Source organism: Petromyzon marinus, chromosome 23 (assembly GCF_048934315.1).
Source record: "Petromyzon marinus isolate PM22_M1 ecotype Great Lakes invasive population chromosome 23, UKy_Petmar_22M1.pri1.0, whole genome shotgun sequence".
NCBI lineage: Eukaryota > Metazoa > Chordata > Hyperoartia > Petromyzontiformes > Petromyzontidae > Petromyzon > Petromyzon marinus.
In genome coordinates, this window is record NC_133689.1 from 402,478 (window position 1) to 419,481 (window position 17,004).

At 52.7% G+C, this 17,004-nt stretch overlaps 1 protein-coding gene across 4 annotated transcripts in view; it reads right to left on the reverse strand.

Moving 5' to 3' along the window:
* Positions 1-1,431: 1,431 nt before the first annotated feature.
* TRIT1 (tRNA isopentenyltransferase 1) overlaps positions 1,432-17,004 on the reverse strand; it is a 67,700-nt gene continuing 52,127 nt past the window's right edge. For 3 of the 4 annotated variants that reach the window (XM_076068899.1, XM_076068900.1, XM_076068901.1), the window contains 7 exons: positions 15,712-15,854; positions 13,547-13,658; positions 9,664-9,776; positions 6,471-6,548; positions 3,678-3,787; positions 3,158-3,275; positions 1,432-2,346 (listed from right to left, as the gene is read on the reverse strand). In XM_076068899.1, the coding sequence (XP_075925014.1) occupies positions 2,213-2,346; positions 3,158-3,275; positions 3,678-3,787; positions 6,471-6,548; positions 9,664-9,776; positions 13,547-13,658; positions 15,712-15,854 (808 nt within the window). In that variant the 3' untranslated portion in view covers positions 1,432-2,212. Of the gene's footprint in view, positions 2,347-2,535; positions 2,576-3,157; positions 3,276-3,677; positions 3,788-6,470; positions 6,549-9,663; positions 9,777-13,546; positions 13,659-15,711; positions 15,855-17,004 lie in introns of all 4 variants that reach the window. The other variant, XM_076068902.1, reaches the window with a different exon arrangement.

Genomic DNA, 17,004 nt, shown 5'->3' on the forward strand with positions numbered 1-17,004 from the left:
GCGTAACCATGATGATGAGTATAACGCCTTATTATTCCCTGCATTCACCAAAGAGCTATACCCTAGGAGATTCTCTTTCGGGAGGGTCCTGCATCATTGGGATGTTTGTAAAATTCCTTTTTATTAAAATAATAAGTACATGTAATTTGCCCGGGAGAGCATCGCTGTGCTTTAGGTCTCCATAAGGAGGCTGCGGAACTGGAATGTTTGGCCGATTCCACGACTGTTTGGGCCACATGAGTGACGCATCGGATGTAACGTGCAGCCCTTTGTCAATCCACTGCTGGATGAAGGCCGAATTATTTCACCATACTTCACCACAATGGTCGTGTCAGTGCGGTTTGGTGCCGGGGCTTCCAAGGACCGATCCAGGTCCCTCGCCATCGACGGTCGCCTTGGATGCGAATCGGGACGCTTTTCCAATCCCACGAACGCTGTCGAAGATAAAACCGCGGCACCTGGGACACCGTGCATATGTGGGCCTAACACTTAAAGCTCCGCACGGAAGGATTCAAGAATCCGTTTACTGTGCTCCCATCTCCTTACAGCCCAGCAGGTATTGGGAGTTTCACGACCCTCTGATGCACAAAACCCCGTCTCTATTGGTGGACCAGGGCCATGTGCTGCTTCGTGCTGTGCGAGGGGTAGGGAGACATTCCTGTGAAGAGGGGGGGAGTGGCGAGGTTCGCGAATGGGTGGTGAGGGTGTGTGTTGAGGAGTGAATATGCGTTGTGTGCCATGTCTGGCGAGTGCGGCGAGTCTCCAGGGCAGGTGTGGTGAGTGTCCACTACATGTGGGGTGAATGTGTGGCGAGGGTGCGGTTGGTGTGTGTGGGTTTACTGAACATGCGGTGAGGGTGTGGCAATAGTTTGATGTGCCCAGTGTGGTGAGCGTGGTGGTGATGTCGCACACAAATATCCCTATGCAGCCTTCATACTGCTGGGACAAGTGCTGTTAGCGAGCACCTATTAAGACCGGCACGGCACACGAGGGGGGGGGGGGTGTTGTCCACCGCACCAGGGGCTTATTTGACACAAGGAGAAGGCCACACCGGTTCAGCTCGTCAGGTTCGTAGCACAGCACGCAAACCGCTGCACTCCCACTCACCACGCATCACGCACAGTGCCACCACGCAGCAACAGCACGCAGCCTCACCACGCTGCCCCACACACAGCCGTAGCAAAAAAGCACACGCTTGGTGCACACACGCACTGACCCCGGGTGGCAGTCTCACCCAAGCACACCCCACTCCCACCTCGTGCACTAATCGGTGATCTTCTGGCAGAGCGGCCTAATTCGTGGGGATTTCCTCCCCAGCGGGCGGCGCCCACAACCTGTCCATGTCATGCCCGAACGACCCAGCAGCCTCAGTCGACCGCGACCTCCGACTAGACGTCCCGTCTAAGCATAACGACACCGACCACAAATGGCTAAAAATGTAACTGGCACTTTATTTTTAGCCATGCAGGGATAACGGGGAGCCGTGCGTTAAAAACGAATGTCGGTTTTTCCACGGTAACCCTCCTCACACGCACGTGCTTCCTGAGTGGCATCGACAGCAATCGTGTCATCTCTACCGAGGACAAACGCAGGTCTCCAGCAAGCACTGGTCGGCAGGACCCCTACTGCACAAAGCTCCAGCAACGAGCCCAGCAGATCCGCAGAAGCTTAACCGAGTGACGTGTGCCCTGCCCCCGTGAACCCTGTGCATCGGACGTCTATCGCTAGGCACGGCATGGACCGGGTGGGGTGGGGCTCCACGTTGCAGGCGGCTGTACCGGGTGCTCAGTGCCCTGTCGGCGACTCTCCGGTATCCGTCCGTCGCTCCGTGCCGTCAGTGCCGTGTCGGCGACTCCGTCGTGCCGCGTTCCCGCGCCGTGCGGGAGTACGGCTCCACCCGCCGAGCTTCCTCAATTCCTTCGTGCCGAGCGTGCGGGACGTGTGCCCGTGTGTGGTTTCATTTACAAGACCTCGGCTCATCCTTAACTCCGCAGTCACGAGCCGGGCCCATCGTAAAACCACCATTTAATCGGCTCTCGCGGCCGCAAGGCTTTCAACGCGCTCCGAATTAAAACGCACACCGTGTGGACGCGGTCTAAAATGTCAAGGAGACCTCGACAAGTCTGGAACGGAGAGCGCTGCACGTGGCCGCGTGAACTCGTCTCGGGTTTTGTCTCCGGTGAAGCGGCATGGCGTGGTGCGGAAGTCGGCGCTAGGAGGTAGCCGTGACCTCGGCGAGCGGCGCCACAGGGGGAGTCGCTGCACTGTCGTGCGCTCGTCCGCGATCACCATGAGGGTTCCTCTCTCGCCGCAAGTGGTGCTGGTGGCCCTTGGACTTGAGGTGCGCTGGACAGAGATGGGGGGGAGGGGGGACATTAACGTCACGAAGCACCGCGGTGCAGAAGGAATGACGCCACTCGTGAGAAATGCCCTGGCGTGGCACCGATAATATCAATTAGCACCACCAGTTTATAATGAAAAGAACAGCAAACAGTTTTAATCTTTGCGACGTGGCGCACGGATAACATCACGTACCGTGACGATTCAGTGAGAAAACAACACTGCTTTCAACTTCCTGACGTGGGCACACCGATAAAATCACCAAGCCACATGGTAGAGAGAAAACAACAAAAGCAACACCAATGTGTTAAACCTTCAGACACGATAGCACCGAGAGAATAAATGGAGCAGTTGGTTTAATGGAGCAGGTGGTTTAATGTCGACGTGACGTCACGAATCACGCTTCTGTGACCGCATCCGACCTTGGTTTTTAAGCCTTTCCGTCCATTCGTCGTGGCATGGGTGGCACGATAAATTGCAAGAAGTTGATCCAATATCACCTAAACTCTAGTGTGGAGTTGTGTAGCGATGCAGGACTCACCGCAGAAAACCAGCCACGGTGACCATAATCGGCCAAAGCCGAGCGATTTAAGGGAGCGCTCAAAGGGAAAAGCCTTGTCAACCAACGCGGTGAGATCACGCGCGTGACATCACCTCGCTGTGCGGCCCAGAACGAGTCGTCATCACAGCCAAACGGTGCTTCCGCAGACTAACGCACGTTGGAAGCCGTTACAGAATCTGTGCGTGCGAGTCGTCCTTGTTTGTTTGGGCGGAGTGGCCGTTGGGAACGATGTGGGGGGGGATGGGGGTGCCTCACCTCGCCACGGCTCGTCCCCCATCACCACGCGGCCGCACGCAGAGCAATCGTGGCGTCGTCGTTTGGGTCCCGGCTCCACCGGCTCCCGGCAAAGGGGCTCCACCGGCGGTGTCTCACCCTACAGCGCCGCGCGCACACACACACACAAAGGTCCCCTGTATAGCCTGAATGGACTGTTGGGGCAAGTAATGTTAGCGAGCACCTATGAAGGCCGGCATGGGGCACGAAGGGGTGGTGTGAAAAGCACCGCACTGTGCCACCTTTGTCTCCTCAGGTTCTCACTGAAGTCTAATTCAACCAAGACATGGCCCATGACCGCTTCAGATAATCACCACTGACACGAGTCATGGCCAGGAATTGTACTCGGGATGTTGGGTTTATAGCGCAGCGCGCAACCCCAAAAAGACATTCGCATGCCCACGAGGGTTTTCCGCAGGCGCCAACGCCAACTTCTATTGAGCGGAGCAGCGTTCGTCAAGACGGCGCAAGTCGTGGGGCCTGAGAGGTCGTGGGCGCCGACCTTCACGACGCTGCTCAGCATGCGCAGCGCAGGCTCCAGCACCGTGTCCTCCCAGCGAGACACGTCCGTTACGTCCACCCCGTACACGGGCGGCACCGCAGGGCCGGGCCCTACGGGGTCGGGGGTTGCAAGGCGAGGGCGAGGTCAGCGACCTCGCTGGTGAGGGTGCGCCAGGAGGTGTCGCCACACGTCGGTGACGCAACGGGGGCTGAACAACAACGGTCGCTTCTGCTCGAGAGGGAGACGCAATCCAAATGAGGAAGAAAAATCGAGCACTTGCACGGACTCCATCACGCTTTCCAAACGATAGCGGTAATAACGTTACCTTCAGAGCCGCGTGAACAAGACGACGTGCGATGACGTCACAGGGAGGCGATGCGTGCACGCATGCCAAGTTTTGGCAAATAACCCTTTGATCAATGCAGCTGGCATTCTACAGGGTAAGTCTTTATAGCGATGCAACTTTACACTAAAAGGTAATTGATATTGGATCATCTTTTCCAGAGTGATTGTGAGCCTGCACTATAGACAGAGCTCATGCATGAGCTCTCTTTTGACCTTGGTTGTAAAAAAAAACAAGTCATTTATTTATTATATAAGCTTTACCGAGTCTCAAGATGTTTCCGGAAAGGTTCCGCCATGCTTGTGAAAATCAACTAAATCGTCCGGAGAAAACCAGAGGAGAGAATTCGGAGCTCCGCACGGATGACTTTCCTGAAGGGTATGTGTACATACAGCTAACGTTTACATAAAAACACCAAAGTCATGTTTACGTGTAAGTACTAGACACACGCTATGTACACACACTGCTATACATATGTAATGCAGGGTAAACCGGTCGACACACACGCCAACTTGCATATGGCACTGTGTACATGTAAACAGAGGCACTCCTTTCTCTACACGCGACGGCAGCAGCAGCGAGGATGCGGGCACCCTCCTCACCGACGAGCGAGAATGCGTGGCGCGGATATGCGCGCGCCTGGACACGCCCGCACGGCAACAAACGCGGCACTGTGTACATGTAAACACAGCAGCGCGTTCGAGCAACGGAGCGCGACCGACACGCGTGCAGGGGGAAGTCTCGGGACGATGCTGGTCCCCCGCCCCCTTGCGCTCGCCTTCCGCAGCGCTACAAGACACTGTGCGCGTCTACGCAACACGGACCTACACGGCGCGTAAACGCGACTGTGCGAAGATCGGTGGGTGTATTTATTCTATAGAGGAAGAAGCGGTGGAGTTGTCTTTCTCCACGTGAGTCTATGTATGGGTTCCTGTAAAACCGTACAAGTATAGAGCACAGTACACATTGCGCTGGTTCTTGAATTTAATTGTCACCCCGAATCGTGGCAATTCATAATATAGCCGGGAGAGGGAGGGCGTGAATTATTCAATCCCTACTTGAAACCACACCAAGAACTACTGCAGAGTAACAGAGGCCCCTTATCTGAAGAGAGACGGAGGTGACTCCTGGCACAAACCCCTAATGCACTCCACACTCGGAGGCGAGGGGGCGGCACGTCGATATCCCTGGCAATCAAAGTCTGCCTTGCCGTATTGGAATTACACGGAGCGACAGGAGGAGGGGCATGCGGATCCGAAAACACACGCAAGTTAAAGAGACGTCATTGCCTGTTAAGGACAAGTAAGGGGGGCTGGGGTGGGAAACGTCACCCTACAAGGGACGGATGACGGCCGGTGGTCGAGGCTAAGGATGGAATGGCAGCCAAAGGCAGGAACACGGATGAACCTACGTCCACGAAGCGGTGAAATCAGCTCGTCTGCAGGAGCTAGACTGTTGCATCGTGAGATTGACATGGGCGATGGCTTGGGTAGGCTTTCATCCAGCAGTGGATTAATCATGGCTAATGATGACTAATACAAATCGGTTTAAAGCAACCGTTTTAATCGATAAAAGAAATAACTATCCCTTGAAACAGGTAAAAACTGGAAACGTTGCAAGAAACTAAATCCGATAAATGAATTAGAGCAGTCAAACAGCGATGACTGCATGACACTATTAACCTGTTGACATGAGCCCGATTCCAAACTCCGGCTAGCACGATCAGTGGCGAGTGACATCTTAATTAGGCCTGGTTCCCTTGCCAGCATGATGAAGTACAGTCAACAAAACCCATAACTCAGCAGGAGGTGTGGGGCTTCATTCAATAGCGGAGTGACCGTGGCCCGTAAGTAAACACCTCTTTCCAAACTGTTTTTGTCCTGATATAACAAGAGCGGGTTGGTCAAGCGAGACGCACGACTATTTCCCTTGGTGCAAAACCAGTGAGGGAGGCAGGAGGAGCGATGGAACCAGGCCAGCAGGCGCTCTCCCACCTGGGACACATGCACAGAAACTATTACCGCCCCTTCGGTCGCGCCGGCACGGAGACGTCGTGAGCAATGCACAGCTCTAAGCCACAAGCAGATCTCATCACGAGAAGTGCTGTCAACTCTCGATTGTCTGGGGCTATGGGATGGGGGGTCAGGGGGGTGGCCCAGAAAAAAAGAGACGACGCAAAAACGGGAATTGGGCTAAAACACGCAGTTGTTTACGTTCACAGGACAGAGGTGAAGACGTACAATATTTTGTCTGCATTTAGTGAACTCGAAAAACAGTAAGGATATAAAAGAAGAGTGATGGCGCAGTGGATAGCGCACCACGCTAAGAAGCCGGCGACGCGAGTTCGATTCCCATTGACGGCTGACGTCCGCGGCAAGCGTGGGGTAACCGAACCGGTGGTGGGGGTACTCGCGCCCCGGGCAGCCGCGTGTAACGTGCAGGCAGCGTACGTTTGAGGAAGCGGTTCTTCACCCACTTGTTCTGCTTGCGCGCGTAGCGCCGTGTCGCCAGTTTGAGCGCCTCAACACCTGCAAGGGACAGGGGGTGGGGGTGGCGGATGGGAGAGAAGGAAGAACGCTTAGTGTCAATCCAGCTGGAACCTCGCACTGTCACTGAGCCAATCACCCTCCATAGGGCGATTCCTTTGGGCCCAGCACACAGCCAGATTGAGTGGGCCATAACACAGAGGCAGTTTGAAAGGGGCCCAGGAGGGAGTTGGCTTCACCGGGGCCCATGACGGAGCTCTTGGGAGTCCAGGACAGAGCCAGCTCCGTTGGGGTGTCCACAATGAGGCGTATTCCACTGGGACCCAGGATGAAGGCGACTCCCGTGAGCTTAACACAGACGTGATTCACCTGGAGTCCAGGATGGAGGTAGCGCTGATGGGGCCCAGGATGGGGATAATTCTCATGCACACAGGATGCAGCCAGCTTCCCTTTGTCCCAGGACAGAGCTGACTCCACTGGCACCTGGAGAGAGTCAAGTTTTCTTGGGGCCAGAACACGGGAGTCTAAACTGGTGACCAAGAATTACAAGGCGATGCTCGTGGGGGCCAGGGCAGCGGCTCCATGGCTGCACGTAATCGCCAGGAGGCGAATCACGGCGTGACAGGCAGCCGGGCCGGTTCGGAAGGTGGCGACCGCACCCCTCCACCCTTCTTCTCATCAGCAGGCGCGAGTCGGTGACACGACTTGTGACTGCGAAGCTGCAGAACGAGATTTCTGATTGCCCTGCCTCATTTGAAAACACCCAAGGCACTTCTGCTTACACGATGGGGGGGATGAATCAAACGATTCTTTCCGATTGCATTCCTGACAACAGAGATCGAGACTTGCGACGTGGAGTGGAGGCGGGGTTAGGAGAGCGACTCCAAAAATCTCAACTCGATCGCACACGAACAGAATGTGGAAAGCTCTTCCCGTGTCGCAATAAAACCACTTCTCTCTGCCGAGACCACAACACTGGCAAAAAAAAACCACATTGGGACGTGAATCTGATACACATCCCAATGCGAGAATGGTTTTGCTCAACCGCATAAACCGTTCCAGAAAGCTCAGGCGTGGAACAACTTGGTTTTTCAAGAGACCAATCATTGTAAAGGCACATCGACAAAGATCACCATTTAGTCTTTCAGACTACAGGGCAGCTGGTGGCCAGTGGGTACCTACAAAGGCTGGCACGGCACACAAACCAGTGGTGTGGTCAGCACCACATTGCCGACATTTACACACTGCACCAGGTACTCATTTAAAGCTGAACCGACTCAGGAGAGGCCCACGACCAGATCAGATAACCTCCACTGATCTTAGCCGCACCCGGCAATGAAACCCGGGTCACTGGGCTCGCATGCAAACCACTGCCTCAATAATTCCCACACAAGTTTTGATTTTAACTAAAATATGCCTTCCTAATTAATGATGAAAAAACATTCACAGCCACCTTGACCCGGAGCCATCCGCACCTCCCACCCCATTGCCCGACACAAGAGCACGCTCCCACTGGGCCCCACTGCACTGCTGCGAGGCAGTCATGCGAGCTGCCCGCAGAAAGCGCTGGGGTGGAGATGGCTCCCACGTGCTTTCCCACATGGGGCACTCGGCCAGGCGTGGCACGGTCACCCGGCCCCACTGCCTCCGCACCTCCTGCTTGATCAAACCCTCATGCCGTTGGTAGCTCCTGTCCTCCCTGCTACGCTCAGTAAGTTTTAAATGGGTCCCCACTATCATCATCAACCTCGATAATTTCACTGCTAGATGAAGGCCTCCCCAGCTGCCATGAACCTGCGACGTAGTGAGGCCAAATAATCTCTAGAGGTGCTCCCGAGAGATCCCTTTAGCGGAGGCTCATTCACAAACTGTGGCTCGAGCAGTTGCAGGCCTGTAATGTAAATAACAATGCAACGATGCGCATTGTTATTCACGCAATAATGCATTAGCGATGATGAATGTTTATTCAGTGAACGCATGTGCACACTTAGGCTCCCGTTTTATTGTTGGTTAATGGAGATAAACGGTCACCGTTTATGAGCGCCGGGAGCAGCGCAGTCTGCAACGTTGGGCTGCTGGGACCTGCGCCACAGTCGCCGTCGCAGGGGTGGAAAATGAAAATCATCGTTGATGCGAACACCGTGCAGATGTTCCGGCTCTGAGTCAGCTTGACCCTGTTAGGGCTGGAAGCCTCCAAATGTCAGTGGCTCCCAAGCAACTCGAGCAAGTGCACCCCTCCTTCCCCTCCCCCCCACTCCTCCCTCCCTCCTCTTCCTCCCTCCGCTTTCTCCCTCCGCTTTTCCTCTCGTTGCCTCCCTCCGCTTCAGCATATCCATCCGCAGTCACCGCTCATTTCCAGATAAGCCATCTACCCCCGTTGATGTCACCGTGACTCTTGCGCAATTCACGGCTTTGCTCAGCTATCGTAAAATGTAAAAAAATATTTTCAGCTGCTCCGTCAATGAAATGCTAAACGATGGCATTCATTACACCAGGTCAGTCGTACTTCACCACACTTGCCGATGTGAGTCGGCGAAGGCAGGGAGCAGAGTCGTTTAAGCAAAGCACAGTACAATCATGGACCTTGCCGCACTGCCGCCTTGACAACGTAGCTCACAGTAGCCCACGGCACTCATTTTACGCATGGCGGTAGCTCATCCAAGCGCTGTCCAGGCAAGTTGGTCACGGAAGTTGTTTGACTATACCTCGCCGCCCCGGTCAATGCGGGTTGGTGAAGTGGGGGAGGTGGCATAGGGCCGTGGTTCAGGTGTCACTCGTCACGGATGCGAGCCGTGGACTGGAAATCAAATGCAGGTCGCCGGGCAGACAGCGCAGCGCACCGATCACTGCACCACTGCTCCACCCACAGTAACTCGCCGTGATTCGCTCGCTTTTGTTCTGATGTGCATCTGCATCCCACAACCGGTCACGCCCGGTGACATAGGAGACTGAAAGTTTCTCAGATGGACCCCCCCGTCTTACCCTTGGTCCACCGATCTTGGACTGCTCATCTCTATGTCGCTCCACTGCCTCTACCCCCTCTCCCTCCACTCCCCTCCCCCTCCTCCACCAAACAATCGCCACGTTGTTATTATGCTCATTTAAACTGATCCCAAGGATGCGAAATGCAATGGAAGGTGCGAGAGCTTGAGATCACCTTGCTGCAGCAGGACCGCCTCCTGCTCAGGCCTGCACTCCGCTGGCCGCGTCAGAAATCCGTGGAACTCCTTGAAGCCAATCGACTGGAAGAGGCCGTGCTCATAGTCGTGGCTGCGGGGACACGCGGTCGCCATCACGGTCTTGGTCACATCACAGTGAGGCACGTGGCGCGACACGGACCCGCGGCCAAGCGAGGGGGGAGGGAACGGGCCGGGTGGGTGGGGGAGTGGCGGTAGAGGAAGTGGCAGGGCAAGTGGGCGCAAGGGTGGCTGGGATAAGGCGATGTTACGATTCGTCGTGCATTACAAGGCCCACATTAATTGTGCTCCGAACCCAATGATCCGAGTTTGAGTTCACTCTCTGGCTAACGTCAGTGGCGAGTGATATTTGGGCACTCGCTTCACGAACCAGTCCGGTGAGGTGCGATCAAACACCCCCACTCAGAAAACATAGCGACGACATCAACTCGTGTGCAGGTGCTACATGGATTATTACAGACTACATCGTGGGATCCTCGTGATAAATGACGGCCTCTTGGAGAGGCCTTCATCCAGCAGTAGACTGAACAAGGCTGGTAATGATGGTCAAAGATGAAATCTCGGCAACCTTAGCAGGCACGAGACCATGCGCTCATGGTGGGCGTCACTTGGCATGGGTGGCACGCGACATGGTTTACACGCGTGTTCCACGTTTCACTGTTTGCGAGCGTGCACACGCGTGTTCCACGTTTCACTGTTTGCGAGCGCGCACACGCGGTCGAGCAGAGTAGAGACGCCGTGGGAGCGGGGCACACGTTCCTGCTTTGCGTGGTCACTGCTCGCGCGCGGCTCAGAAGACTTTTGAGAAGCGGCGGTCACCGCTTCCTGGTGGCAAGAGGTGAACCCAGGCGAAAGTGTGCAATTTCAAAACAAGTCTTGCTGACCGCGGCTTCAGAAGCGTGTGAATCACCTCCCCCCTGAGCAAGATATCTTTATTCTGTTATAGTTCTACAACCAAAGCTCAACTACAACAGCACCTGTGTTTGTTTAAGTGCAGTCGCTTTAGCGAACTCCTGCACAGAAGAGCTGAACGTTTGTTAGTGCCTAATGATGCTCAGCGCAATCTCCAGCCAAACTTTGTTTCGAAAAAAATTGTCAAATATTTTATTCGGATTTTCAACATTGCACCGGTTTTCCTGATAAACCAAGTAAAATGTGATATTTGCCCTAAGATATGACAACCTGATTTAATTGGCTCTGTCAGGTGGTGGAGATTTAGTTAAACATTAGCATGATACCTACACAATCAAACAAAAAAATAAACCAATTATGAATCGTAGAAGAGAGCAACTGCTAGCAGGAGAGCATATCTCACTGTGGGAAAGGCTGCAGGGATGTAGGAAGAGAGTTCACAACGCCGCCACGATGCCAACACGACCCCGGAGCGGAACAGGCACTCGCACTCTGTGGTCAAGCACAATCACAGCTCACAAGCAGAAGCCACGCGTGGTGGCGGAGCGACGCCACCAGCCATCATTCTTACAGCTGCAAAGCCAGAGGCAAGCGTCGCGCGCCGTGCACGGGAACCGCGTCCTCGCAGCTGGCTGGCTCGACTCCCACCGAGGTCTCAGGGGCGAGTGAGCGAGACAGGCGACGAGTCACAACGAGCCGCTGGCCACGTTTTCAAAGTCAGTTTAGTTTACTACACAAGCGTTGGTTTGTTTTTCAAATATATTCCTGCATAAATGAATATTGAGGTAGTGGTGTTCATCTCCTGTTTGCGGTGGAAATTCCACAAACCTATGGATAGGGTCAGGTCTAACCATAGGACAATTACTGTTGACTTCGCCACAAAGTAGTTCCAATTTTATCGACACCAGGAGGGATGATGGGCCGAGTCAACCCCAGCCAGGAATGGAACTCGCAACCATCCAATTCAGAGCCGCTCGCTCTACCGCCGAGCCACCGATCTGCAACGCGTGCGCCGGTGCATGCAATGTTATCACCGGTGGTCTTGCAAACGTGTTGCGCTTCGAGCTCTATGCGTGCTGCTACCTGTGCTACCTGTGCGCAGTGCTCTACTCACTTGTGCTTATTGAATTAGCAGCAGTCTGGGACTTGCTTTACACCCATGTGAAATATGAAATGAATTCATAAAAGATGCTGCTGCTGGTCCTGCTGCTGCACCTAGCAGCTTCTGCCAAAGCTGAAACATACCTGGCTGGCACTGCACAGGCAGCTGATGCGGCCGGCTGTTGTAATGGCGACCAAGTAAACATGCCAATGCACCACACCCCCCACACCAACCCCCATCCCACCCACATCTCAATCAAATATCGCAATTACGAAATATAATGATTTAAACAATTTGTCCGAAGGCGCATAAAACAGACGGCACACGAGGGGGCCGTAGAGAAGCGGCGCCATCGTTTGTCAGCGACGCTCGCTCGGCGGTGTAAACATCTTTGACCGGTCCAACGCCCGGGTTGCCACCTGTCCTGGTTTCTCCCCCAGAATCATCCTCTCATTGAGGCGACCATTGTAGGAAATCTGTCAGTCTTCCCAGGACATCAAAAGTCCCACTTTTAGTGCGTTGCATAGTAACAATAACGCACCGCTGGAGATGATTCATTTACATGTACAGTAGTTATCCCCTATCCTGGTATTGTGAGAAAGTCCCACTTTCAGTGCGTTGCATAGTAACAATAACGCACCGCAGGAGATGATTCATTTACATGTACAGTAGTTATCCCCTATCCTGGTATTGTGAGAAAGTCTTCTTCGTGCCACATGTCCTCGTTTATTTTGTACCATAGAGGCAGCGACCCTCTCCGCTATTGCCGGTTGTCAGTAAATCCGCAACGGCGTGGCTTGAGACACCTTCCGTAGGCGGCAGGAACAATCAGAGCGGTGGTGCGCGGAAGCCCACGGACGGCCCGTTCGGCTCCACGCAGCCGGGTGGAGACGCGAGCCGCGTGACCGCGTCCCCGTGACGGGCACGGGAATGTGGGTGCAGCGCGGATCAGTGGCCAAGTAACGCACTCATCGCACGCCTCCTACGCTTCCCCCTGCCAAGTTTACTGTGCGGGTCTTACACAACCCCTTTGCTCACTGGGAAAGAAATGCAAATTAGATTTTGCTTCCTTGGGATTGACTTAAACGAGCATTATAACAAAATGGTGATTGTGACGATGAGGAAGAGGGGAGGAGGAGTGGAGGAGCAACAATTGTTATCGAGACAGAATATGGAGTGGCGGAAGATGCAATACCAGATGTAGAATACTACAAACATTGGCACTGGGCTAACCCTTGCACTCTCTGTAAACGATTATGAACTCATCAGACAGAGAGGTGAGTGCAACCTGGAAATAAATAAGAGTAACAGCATCGCACACAAACGGGGATTCCTACACAGGAAATGGTGCGATTGTGACCACTGCATCAGTCCTCCTATCATGCCTTGCATGCCACGTGACATCACGACACCGCATGTGTAATGTACACAGCCTTGTTTTGTACCACCTACTCATAAGCAAAGGTTGACGGTGAAGAAAAGTGTGCGGCCGATGGTCAAATATAATAACGGAGTGGCAGGCAAGGAATGGAATTAATCTGAGAGAATGACCACCGGGGAAATGGAGCGATGAAATAATTTTGATAGTGCAGTTTGTTGGTGGCTGCTTGAGGTTGTGTGTTAATAAACAAAGGTGTACATGAACAATAACGTAACGATGCGTATAAAGCCTCTGCCCGAATAACAAATTGCAGACGTGAATGTTTACTTTTTTATCGTTTCATAAAAAATTCTATCATGGAAACGCTAGCCAAGGTGTCATCCATCCCGGCCGACTGATTACCTAGCTGTGCGTGCGTGCGCACGTGCGTGCCCCGGGCTCGGCGTACCTGTCACTGGCGAGTCGCTGCTGGTTGTGGCGCTGGTGGAAGAGCGACAGCTCCGATAAGAGGCCCTGGGACATCATCTCCTCCACGCGCGCATCCAGACGTTCTCCGAGCACTGCCCAAGCACCCCGCGAGGGATGTGTGTGTTTGTGTGCACATGACATGCACACAAAGGCAAAGGTTCCCAATACAGCCTTAAAAAACTGTTTGGGCAAGTTCCGTTAGCAAGCACCTATAACAGCCAGTACGGCACACGAAGAGGTGGCTGGACAGCATCACGCCCGGTCTCCTTTGCCCCCTCATGCTGATGTTTTTACACCACAGCAAGTATTTATTTAAGGTTGAGTAGACCTAGGGGTGGCTCCGGACCGGTTCAGTTATTTGCTAACGATGTTGGCTATGCGTGGGAATCACGCTTCCCTCGATTGGTCCAAGCGCAATGCACCGCCACTCCCCACACACAAAAACACTTAAAACACAGAGACAAAAAGATCCCCCATCTAACTCACACAGACTGTTGGAGCAAGTGCTGTTAGGGATCACCTATGTAGGTCGCACAGACACACGCTCACACACAGAATCAAACACACAGATACATCAAAAACCCTACACACAGAGGCAAGCACGCGCACACATGCATAGAGACGAATTGGCGAATACGTACATGCTTACACACGCGCGAACACAAAGCTACACACTGAACATACACATGTCCGTGCAAAAACCCCTGCACAGAGGAGACAGCTCACATGCACTCAGGCCAACACACACCCGTGGCATTGAGATGCTCCTCGCATTGAGCTGCTGAGCGAATGCGGACAAACAGCTCTTGTAGAGGTGCGTGTGTGTGGTGCGTCTCCCTCCTCTCCCCCTCTGTTCATACTCGTGGATGTGGCAGGCACGGTCGAACCCTTGAAACATTGTCTTAATTAGAGCGCAAGATAACAGCATTAATTAAATCCAATTAAAGGCGGTCTCGTCGTAATACTCAATAATTAAAACTGATTAAGCGAGCGTCTATTAACACCGGCGATTACTCATTAAAGCATCATTGTTCCATAGGGTGGGTGATTATTTATTTAAGAGCAAGGCCCCGATGATTAGCAGGGATGACACAAGGTCCCATCACAGCCATGGCTGGAGGCGTCCTCCACAAGCGGCGGTGTTTCTGGAGACAGCTGGGAGGCCCCGGCTAGAGATGCCTGGAGCTTCTTTCGCTTGGTAACATTTTGGTTTAACTTTTCTCCAATATTATCGAGATTGCACAATCAGCCTTGCATGATGTAATGAAGAGTCCATTCAGATCTCTTAAACAGCAGCGCAGCCCTTCATGTTGAAAACATCCCACAGAAGCAGATATCACAGAGCTACCTGCAAGTGCCCACTTTCCCACCAGCTATGCCACCAATATTAATATTCATCGCAAGAGTAAAAACCAATGTGTTTAATTCTCAGACTTAGAATTTAGCCAAGTTAAGTGCAGAACCATTTTATGTGAAACGCGTATTGTGTGCAATCAGTCATGTGTGAGCAGGCTGAAACGATCAACTCACTACACCTGAAAACCTGGTTTAATCTGAGATCTCTACGAGTCGATCGGTCTCTCTGTAATTCTATATCTCTCTGCAAATCCATCCAAGTCTATGGAAGTCGAAGGGTCTTGAAAGAAGTCACTGGTGACCGGGTTGCAAACAACATCTCACTGCACTTGAGAATCCGATTTCAATTAGGATTTTTACCTTTGTATAAACTGCCGTTTGTAGTTGGTGTCGCCGTCCACTCGACTTGTTTGTTATTATTATGCACATTAGCGATCCCCATAGGGCCGTGGGACGCACGCTTTCTGTACCGCGCTGCGCGGCCGGGAGGAAATTGCTAATGGTAATTCTATTCTATTCCTGTCTATGGCAATATGTTAAGAAGTTAGATGTCAACGTTGAGGTCTGCTAGCCACAAAAGGGCTTCAGGAGAGAGTTTATGTAGTTCTGCTATTCCTCCGTTGAAGGAGCGCAGACTACAGCAGTTTACAATGTGGTGGATAGTTTGGGTTACATGGCCACAGTCGCACAACTGTGGCTTATGCCTTCAACCCAGGATCTCAGAAGTGCTGGCTCGGCACCTCTCATCTCAGAGCCAATCAACTCCACCCCCTGGTGCTCCCCTCTTACCATCCTGCTGCGCATGCAGCCACAGGATGCAGGTGAGGGGGAACCTCAGCGGCCCACCGAGTGGGCCCCCTCCCTCCTCCAGCTGCTGTCTGAGCAGCAGCTCACTGTGCGGGACTCCCAGCTCCTCGAACACCTGCAGGCTCCTGCAAAATCGCACGAGCAATGTCACTTGGGTGTCCAATTAAAATGTTTTTGTTCGAATCAGTGGTTTCATCACCATAATCACCAGCTACGACCAATCCACTCCAGAATGATGAGCTCCTAAAACCGCCACCATCTCTCTCGATCTTGCGATGCAACAATCCACCCAACACCTGCGCTGCACTCTCTGGCTGCCACTCAGTCACTACTCTTTACCCATCGGCCCGCTCACTTTTATTAACAGTTTGAATGATGTCACTAACTTGCGTGTCATCTCTCATCCACATATTTCTTTGTGCTTCTCAATGTAATTCCAGGCGGGTATCTTATTACGCTTATTTGTGCCCTTCTCAGTTTTTGTTTCTGTTTCTGTGATACCACTGCTCTACCTTGCATGAAAAACATGAATCATTTCCCAAAATGTGTTTTTTATGCGGCTCAGCAGAGCTGCCATGGACGAGCGGTGAGAGCCACGGTGCAAATATCCCAATCGGAAAAACGACCAGTGAAATATTAACAACCGGCCCCACGGCTTAAGTTGAGTGCTGTCCCTGATAACGGCAGGCAACACAGAAGCAGCATTTGTATTAAGTTGATTTTGTTTAACCAGGTGAGCGCAAAAGAGACAAGTAGAGTGTCTTGATCTAAACCTTTCGTGACTGCAGGGATTCATATTCTTGGTTATTTCGGTAAAGTCACGTAGAAAGAACCAAGAATAAGTAGAGTGTCATTTGTAAAAAGTGACGCGAGTCAAATATTAGTGACCAAGGATTTTAAACAGGCCTGATTGCCGATTATTATTTTATTATTATGTTTGTTTACCCAGGAAAGCCTCACAGTTTCAAAACTCTTTTGCTGGAGGGTCCTCCCGAGTTTTAACAGAAGCGGCTGTTGTTGCTATATTGAATCGCATTTTCATGATTTAAAGGTAATTGCTCAGCGCTGTGATGTTTGGCCAATACCAGTTACATTGTACTGGGTTCTTTTAGCCACGGGAGGAAACCGAAAAACCCGGAGGAAACCCATGCACAGCACAGAAAAAAAACCTTAGAAACTCTGCACAGAAAGGCACCCGAGTCGGGAATCTAACCCAGACGCTTCTTGCCGAGGCATGAATGTTACCACTGGGCCACCCTGCTGCTGATGAGACCC